Source organism: Sus scrofa, chromosome 9 (genome assembly GCF_000003025.6).
Source record: "Sus scrofa isolate TJ Tabasco breed Duroc chromosome 9, Sscrofa11.1, whole genome shotgun sequence".
NCBI classification, from domain to species: Eukaryota; Metazoa; Chordata; class Mammalia; order Artiodactyla; family Suidae; genus Sus; species Sus scrofa.
The window spans coordinates 4,035,513-4,044,873 of NC_010451.4; the positions used below are offsets into that span (position 1 = coordinate 4,035,513).

The following is a 9,361-nucleotide window of genomic DNA, read 5'->3' on the forward strand; positions in this document are numbered from 1 at the left end:
CAGCAAGGGGTCTTCCAGGGTTACACTGAAAGACAGGGTGAAAGACTAAGGCGTCGCTGTTATTCTCCCTCCTCGGAGCATTTCCGAGTCCTCACGCCCAGCGTCTCAAGTCCTCAAGGCATTCACAAAGCAACCATGGAACATGCTTGGCTAGGCCTCTGTAAAGGGGGAAAAATTCTAACTGATTCTATAATATTTTGAAGTCTGGAATGGGAACGTTTTTCACAATGAGCGTTTTAGTCCTGGTCAGGTGAAGAATGGAGAAGGCCATTGCAAAGCACAAACAAGAAGGCGGACCAGACACAGAAAGGGTAAGGGAGGTGAAAAGAGAGCAATGAGGAGACGCAGGTGTCATAGTTCACGTCCGTTTCCCTTGGGTTAAATACACATCTCAACAAACATCAACACCTTCCTCCTTTTGTGTAAACCCTTGCTTGAAACCCAAGGATTTCAAATAGGACCATCACCGTTGCTTTATTTTAACCTTGAGGCGGTGCCACAGATTCATTATAGGAAGCAAAAAGCTTCAGAGTGACCACGGCTCTGTTCTTCTCCATTAGGCACTCATTAGATGTCCTATTGGGCAGGTATCTGGAGACATCAAAACGTGAGTATCTTCTATGAGTTAGTTGTCCTTGACTTTCAGCTTAAGAACCTTATACAAGCCGTGTCTGAGCTCCTTGTTCTTGAGTGCATAGACCACGGGGTTGAGGGCAGGAGGAATGACATTGTGGAGCACATTGAGTAGGACTGGGATGAGGGGAACCGTCATTGCTGCACTGTGGGTGACGGAAATGACAACGATGACTGTGTAGAAGAACAGGATTAGGATGAGGTGGGACGTGCAGGTGCTTAGGGCCTTGGATGCAGCTTCGGCTGAGTTCAGCTTCAGCACAGAGTGAAGTATCAAAGCATATGACAACATAATCAAACCCAAGTCACTTCCCATGAGTGTCCAAGCCAGAAGGAGCTGGTACATGCTGTTGATGGTCCTGTCATCACAGGCGAGGCTGGTGACCCCACGATTCGAGCACAGACAGTGCTCAATTTCGTTTCTGGAGCAGTATTGTCTCTGGGCAGCCAACACAGGCACTGGGATGGTAAGTAAGCAGTTTCTCAGTGCCATGAACACTGTTGCTTTGGCCACAAAAGATCGTGTAACTATGGATGTATAGTGTAGTGGTCGACAAATGGCTACATATCTATCCATAGCCATGCAGACAAAGACGCCTGACTCCATGCCTACAAAGCAATGGATGACATACATCTGCAGAAAGCACTCAGGGAGACTGATGGCCTTGGCATCAAACCACAAGATGGCCAAAATCTTGGGCATGATGGTGGTGGCCAGGCCCATGTCTACCACCGCCAGGATGCCCAGGAAGTGGTACATGGGCTGGTGCAGGGTTGCCTCGTGACTGATGATGATCAGGATAAGGATGTTGGCACTGAGAGCTAAGAGGTAGAGCCACGCCAGGGGCAGAGAGAGCCAGTGCTGCCAGGTGTGAATGCCTGGGAAACCCATCAGAACGAACTCAGAGACCTGGCCCTTCGAGCTGTTGGCACCGCTGAGCTCCTGGAACATCTTCACCAAGAGGAAAAACATTCAGGGTGAGGACTCTGAATACTCTCCCTGACGTTGCCTGTTTCCTGGTCTTGAAGGAGAGGAGTGCTCATCCTTGCAGTTCTCATCTTACCATGAACATTTCCTGGACTCTTCTAATGAAACAGAACCTGGGATAACGCAGTTTGTGTGTTAGCTGCGCTAATTATCACAAAAACTCCATAAGCAGGTCATGTTGAAACCATGCTCCAGACCATAGCTCTTTGAGTTTTTAACCACAAGTTCTTTCCTTTAGCCTCTCCGTCCTGCCTGGCCCCCAAGTCTTAAAAGGCTGACTCAGGAGTTAACTATTAGGAAATACAGGTAGAGCTAACAACGGGTTAATGCAGCCTTCATTTTGTCATGTCCTGCCTTGGCGCCCTACCTTCCTACTCAGATGTACCTTCTAGTTAGAGTTAGATGGCACCTGATGTCTGGGTTCCCCCAATGACCTCTTCCTGGCTCAACTGCTTTCTTTTCCTAATGGTTACTTTCTACTTAGAGCTGTGTCCCTCCCAGCGCTGCCTTTTGTCATTGAACCCCTCCCTGACACCCCTTCCCTACAAGTGAGCTTCATTCCAGACAGAAGGTCAGGAAGCGATACTCCCACAGACAACCAGAAGCCCTCCCCGGACCGACTGGCCCCAGAGTTGACGACTCTGAAATGAGCTGTGGATGAAAACTACGACAGACACCGCGGTCAGTAACCCTGTCTTCTGAGCTCAGCCTCTGTCCCTCTTTGCTTTCTCTTTGCAAGAGAGGACATGGTTCTGAGGTACTAGCCTGCTGTGTCCTCCTCTGCCTCGCAAAGCAACAAGCCTGTCCTTTCTCTTCCTCAAAGAACTCGGTCTCTGAGACTTAATTGGTGCCGGTGTACAGAGCCTGCATTTGTGGCGACAACGTTACATGCACCTTGTCAAAATTAAGATACAGAGTATCAAGGAAAGTCAGAACCTTGGTCGTTATCTTCCACCGGGTACCACACTGGGGATGGACAAGAGGAAAGCCCTCTGATGCCAGAGCCTGCTTCTTAAGTTTGACATTGCTACCAATGCATAGACTCAGAGCAGTAGCTTTTCTGTCCGAAAATAGTTTAGTAACATATTAGTTGATAGAACATCAGAAAACCTCTTTTCATCAAAGACCTTGGGAATTTGACGATACTCATAAATATGAGTTAATTTTCATGAAACTCTGGGTTATGTTAGCGTAGTCAGCGTAACTTATGTTCTCCAATGAGGAAACTATAAAATGTCTAAAAAATGCGCATGAACATTCTAAAGACAAACTGCGCCAACAGAGAACAAGAGTAGTTGATAGATCTCAGTATTCTGAGTCCAGTTGATTCTGGCTTTGAGTCAGTTTCCCCTACGTGGACATACGTTTGCTTCTTGGAACAGTCCAGACAGTCACCTCGTCATCAGTACAGAAGACATGAAATCAAAACACACTGAGTCTGAGATCGGTGTTATGACGGAAGGCCCACTATAGCTCTCATATTGTACATAGGTACACCTGATGTAAACATCAACACTTGAACTTGAAAACCGAAGGCATAGTTTTATGATCTCTTTCTACCAGAAACATGCTGTTTACTTTCTTTTCTCTGCAAGCCCTAAATAGTAAGTACACCACACAAAGCCACAACACTTGAACATTCTGTGGTTCAAAATTCTGGTATGCAGAGGGGGGCAATGCTGATGCACACCTGGCGACTCTTTTAACCTTCAACCATGAACTCGTCGTGGCTATCGCTTCACTCTTCTCGTCGTGGGGGTGACTTACACTTAACACTCAGTACAACCTAACCAAAGTCTCCTACTTGCTTAGGAAAATAAGTAGGTATTTATAATAAGCCTGGAAAACCAAAGTGTGTTCATTGCAACTGGACACCTGGGGAATTGAACATTTTCCCATGAAAACCCACTCTTCCTTAATCCTTCTGCCTCCAGATAGGGAGAGGGAATCCAATCTTAAGTCATGCAAATAGTCAATTCATGTACTTCCAGGAACAATCCCCATGTATTCTCTGTCCACAGAATGAGAAAAGGCTCATCTCCACTCCCCTATTGTGTTTCTTTAGTACCTTTGTCTCTGGATGGCAGACCTGTGAGCTGAAGGCCACCTGCTCCAGCTGTGCCGGATCCTGATGAAGAAAGTACGACTCTGCAGGATATGTACATTTGCAGTCTTGGGCTACTACGTCTCCTGATGTTTGTCCTGGTGAACGAAAAGCTTTAACATGTGTTCTCTGTCCCCAGGCGAGTATCACAAAACACCAGAGATGCTGGTGCTGGTCTGGGAATTAAGCGGCCCTCGTGGAGGAGGAAGAGTGGAAAGTCCCATTTGCAGCCTCTCACCTACTGGACGAAGGAGAGACGCAATTTATCTGTGTGTTTCGATATCTCTGTGCTTGCGTGAGAGTGAGAGTGAACCCAATTGCCTTTGAATGAGTACGAAGGACGTTAATGTTTCTTAAGGTGGTTTGTCTCTTTCCTGGTGGGAACAAAGGCTGTGTGGGACACACCTGGAAAGCACTGACGGTGTTTCAGAAGGTTTTAGTTTCACTCACACACGTCCACACGTCATTTGACTCGCCAACATTTTCGTTCACGTGAGGATGGGGACGAACGTGGTGGCTTTGTGGGAGTTTGCCAGCAGTTCAGATATAAATACTGTTATGGATATTTAGATGCCTATATTTTGCGATAATAATGATAATAGCAAAAATAATAATAAAACATGCTGATTCTAGTTTTATATGCCTTAATAAGTTCTTGAAAGCAATGCCTGTATTTTTCATTAATGGGAAAAATAATCATGATTTTGGGAGTAGATAAATGGAACACTCTAAATTATGTGATGTAGTGGTAACTGCCGATGCCTTTCTTTATATATATTTTCTATATATATTTTTTGACGAAAATTAGGTTAATGCCACATTAAAACATGAATTCTATCTTTTTAATTGACCTTAAATGATATTAATTCCACTGATGATTATTCAGCAACCTTATGATTAAATAAATGTGCATCATATGTATTTACACAATTTCTTTAAACATTTTCCTCATATATGTACATACATAGGAAGGAGAGAGAACAGTTTTAGCACAGTGTTTTTTACACTTTGTCATTTTTTATCAAAGTAAATTTCACATACCATAAAATAACAATTTAACTCACTTAAAAATGTATAACCGAGTGGCTGTTAATTCATTCAAAACGTTGTGCAACCATTCGCACGATGTAACAGCAGGGCACTTCCATTGCTTAAAAAGAAACCCTCCACAACTGTTACTCAGTCACCACGTATTGACCTGCCCCTCCAGTCCCTGCCAACAACAAATTTGTTTTTTGATTCAATGGATTACCTATTCTGGAGATTTCATGAAACTGAATTCATCCAACAGGTAGCCTTTGGTGTCTTAGGCATGATATATTGGGTCCTGATAGTGAGATTGCTTCATCAATTTAAAGTGATCAAGCTGACTAAAACGAGCCATTAGAAAGATGGTTTTTAGCTGTCTAAAGAAGGAAAAAAGATGTGTATCAATGCCTGAGTCATTAAGTTGATTAAAAAACTATGCACAACCTGAAAGAGAGGATTTGATTTTTCTTTGTCTAAAATAGGACTTTAGGCTAGGAGTAAACCTGAGAAAACTGCTCTAAGGAAGTGAGTGGGGAGGTAGGACATGTAGGAGTTTAGCAACCAAGGGCAGGTAGTAGGAACACAAGATTACTGCTAATAATAGAAAACACGATATCTCAAGTTAAGGAGTTGAGTGCTTTTCAATGTATAGGAAGATGCATTGTCTGTGTTCACTGCAATGATTCCTTTCCTATGCACCTCAGCTGTCTGGGGCCAGTATCTTGTGTTTTCACATCCTGAGTTTCCAACCATGGTGCGTGGCTGCAGTCTAATGGCTACTAGATGGCTTGGAACTCTTTGTGGCCTTCCTGTGCTCCCTCAGGGCCCACCCGCGCAGAATAGCTGCAATGCTAATGACGCTGACATCCTCTGTATACTGATACGGCAGGCAGTATTTTATTTCTCATTGTCAATATGCATATCTCTCAAAGAACCAAGGCATGATATATTTTCCATTTATGTCACTGGTTTAACCTGAGAGCTTGGCATGTAATAGGCACTCAGTATATATTTTTATGTTAAGTATTGGAGGAGGATCCCACAGTTTATGTGTCTATGATTTTTGTATCATTCATGAGGAGGTTAGAGTGGCTGAGAGAAGAGTGTGTTAAGTACTTGAAGGAATGACGGTGGGGGTGTGGCGGAAATAATCACATCACAACAATAAAACATCATCGGATGCTGAAAAAAAATATTTTTCAAACTGGAAATCCCATCCTCATTTGGATATAGGACAAAGAAGCATCTGGCTGTAGATGAATTCGTCTACACCCAAGCATTCATCTCAGCTAATTTTGTTTCTTTCAATGGTCTTGGCAGCCTAGTATGTTTTTATTTGCAGAAATATGGATTAATAATGAGATCGATCCTTCACAGGGTGAGAAGCTGAAAAACTCTTAGGAAGGGTTGTGGGCATGCCTGTGATGCTGGGATTCTTAGGAAGGGTTGTGGGCATGCCTGTGATGCTGGGATTCTTAGGAAGGGTTGTGGGCATGCCTGTGACGCTGGGATTCTGGAGTCACTAAATGGGAATGCACCACGGGACACTCTCCCCTGTCGTGGCCAAAATTGTTCTCTCAAGGAAGGCATTATTAGACCCCACCTATATCACCAACAGAAGTCACTTTCTTTCCAGTTCCTCCCCTGGCTTCCAGTGCTTCCCCTCTTCCCTTCATTCCTCTTCCTTTCTCTGATACATATCCTTTTATATGGTATGGGATTTTGTATCCTTAGAACGTGAAAGGATCCTTATGACACAGTCTCGTATCTGCTTGGTTTTCACCCCATAGACGATAGGGTTCATAGTTGGAGGCAAGAGCAGGTAGATATTGGCCACAATGATGTGACACGATGGAGGGATGGTGTGGCTCCCAAAGCGGTGGGAAAAGAAGCAGAAGAAAGCTGGGCTGTAGGAGAAGACGATGGCACAGATGTGGGCAGTGCAGGTGCTGAAGGCCTTCTGCCGAGCTTCTGCCGAGGAGAGGCTGACCACCGCCCGGAGGATCATGGTGTAGGAGACGGTGATGCACAGGATGTCGAAGCCCCCGATCAGGAGGGCCACCATCAGGCCATAGACAACATTGGCCTTGATGTTGCCACAGGAGAGCTTGGCCACAGATAGCTGATCGCAATAGGTATGATGTATGATATTGCCTCTGCAGTAGGGTAGTCTCTTGGTGAAGAAAATCAAGGGAATGACAAGCAACACACCTCTCAAGAAAGTGGCAAGCCCAGCCTTGGCGATGACGGGATTGGTGAGGATGGTGGCGTAGCGCAGGGGGTAGCAGATGGCCACATAGCGGTCCAGGGCCATGAGCATGAGCACCCCGGACTCCATCCCCGTGAAGGTATAGATGAAGAACATCTGGACCAGGCATTCTTCAAAGCTGATTTCCTTGAGATGGAACCAGAAGATGCTGAGGGCTTTAGGGATTGTACTGGAGCACATGACAAGGTCGGTCAGGGAGAGCATGGCCAAGAAGTAATACATGGCCTGTGCAGGGAGTCCTCACAGCAGATGAGGTAGAGGAGCCCGCAGTTGCCCACCACAGCCACGACATACATGGAGCAGAAAGGGAAGGAAATCCAGAGGTGCAGGTCCTCCAGTCCTGGGATCCCAGTGAGAAGGAAGGAAGCTGGTGTCAGGTCTGTTTTGTTCAGCATTTTCATGATCATTCTGGTATAATCATTAAACAGCTGATAGGACTTTTCTCTGTTTCTTTGTTTTTTTGTTTTCAGATCCTCCAGGATTAGGGAGGAGGAAAAGAGGAGAAAAATCTTAGTTGCGCTCTCTCTCTCTTACTCTCCTTTTCCATCTCTGTCAAATGTGCATTTTAATATCAAACAACCAAACCATTTAAATGTAATAGAATGCTTAAAGTTAAAATCACGTATGTATGGTTAGTTAGGTTCGTTAATTTATCAATTTATTCAACACATGTTTAGCACTCACTATGTTCCCAGGTTCTTTCAAATGTATTGTTTCCATACAGTTTTAAAACTAAAACATGACAGAGCTTAAATCCTCAGAAATTTATAATTAAAAGTAATTATGTTATGATCTTTCTAATGAGGTTTTTGTTAGTGTATCTTATTTAAACGTTAATTGCCATACACATCTCCTTTTGAGTATTTTCTTAAGGCAAATTTTTTTTGATCACCTGTCCAATGACCTAACAGATATGATAAGATTGTTTTTATTGTTATTATTTAATGTCATATTTCTGCTACACTAAATGATGTTGTAATAATTCTACCAATATTAACCCACTAATCCTCACTATAATCACAGCACATATTTTTATTAATCTACACTTTATAATTGAGCAAATGGAGGCACTATATCTGAATTACTGTGCATTCAATTCCCAAATTGAGCCTTCTCTGACCACTTCTTAGTAATTTATTTCTTCCAAATTTTGACAAAGAAATGTGTGTCAGAAAAAAAGAAAATAGTTCCATAGGATAATAATGAAAATAAAAAGTATCCAGCTCCATCATTTTGATTGTTGAAGTTAACCTTCCTGTATTTCAGATCTCCAGTAGCCTTGACCTTTGCATTTGTAAATTTGTCTAGTTTCCTTTTTCTTCCTTTTTCCCTTAAAATTGTCTCTGTTAAAATTGTTAATTAGGGGGAGTTCCCACCGAGGCACAGCAGAAACATTTCCAACTAGGAACCATGAGGATGCCTCTGGCCTCTCTCAGTGGGTTAAGGATCCGGCGTTGCCATGAGCTGTGGTGTAGGTCACAGACGTGGCTCAGATCCTGCAATGTAGTTCTGATTCGACCCCTAGCCTGGGAATCTCCATATACTGGGAATGTGGCCCTAAAAAGCAAAAAAAAAAAAAACAAAAAAAAAACAATTGGGTTTAATGTTTGTTATGGTATTATTGCTTGTTAAGTCACATGAATGGCAATTATATTTTCTTCCCCATTTGATATTTTGCCTTTTGTTGATAATTTCCTTCATGCGGCTTACTCTTTGATGTAGATATCTCAAAAATTTAGGAAAAGCATAGATATCCATAAATTGAAAATAGAAAATGTTCTGAAATTACTTGTGTTCTATTATTAAGAATATAATTCTTAAATATGAGATAAATATCCTATTTATGTCCTTTGTATTTTCATTCTACAGTTCTAGTGTCAATTAATGAAACTACTTTATCATTATGTGAAGAGTTAAGGTCCTATTTTCTGTAAATTTGTAAAACTCTTAATTAAAAATCAAAGCTTATACCAAGTAACAAAATAATAACCACAAATTAAATTAGATTTTTTTCCATATTATATTTAAACTGATTTTGATTCATTAAGCTTAACTGTTCTATGAGGAACATAGAGTCCTATTGTGTTGTAGGTGGGCAGGTGTAGCCACACTATACAGAAATAGATAAGTAGTAACTTCAGTACATGAATATCACCCCTTATCTAGTACAGTTTTATACAGTTTGTCATATATTCTTGTTCCCAGTCTCCACACACAATAACTTTGTTTCCTTAACTAGACTGTCCTCTGTTTTATAGCTGCTGTCCTCTCGGTGTGACAGTGGATTCCTCCAAGTAGGCTTTGCCATCTAAAAGGGATGAACTCCAGTGACCGATAA

General features: G+C 42.6%; 1 protein-coding gene and 1 pseudogene across 1 annotated transcript; both read right to left on the minus strand.

Moving 5' to 3' along the window:
- Positions 626 to 1,588, minus strand: LOC100523079 (putative olfactory receptor 56B2). The gene has a single exon (XM_003129482.3). The coding sequence runs from the start codon at positions 1,583 to 1,585 to the stop codon at positions 626 to 628; it is 960 nt and encodes a 319-aa protein (XP_003129530.1). The 5' UTR covers positions 1,586 to 1,588.
- On the minus strand, positions 6,460 to 7,472 carry LOC100515910 (annotated as a pseudogene).

What these genes read in the sequence shown, in the direction of transcription:
- LOC100523079 (XM_003129482.3), bottom strand. Translation starts at nt 1,585, where the DNA reads ATGTTCCAGGAGCTCAGCGGTGCCAACAGCTCGAAGGGCCAGGTCTCT.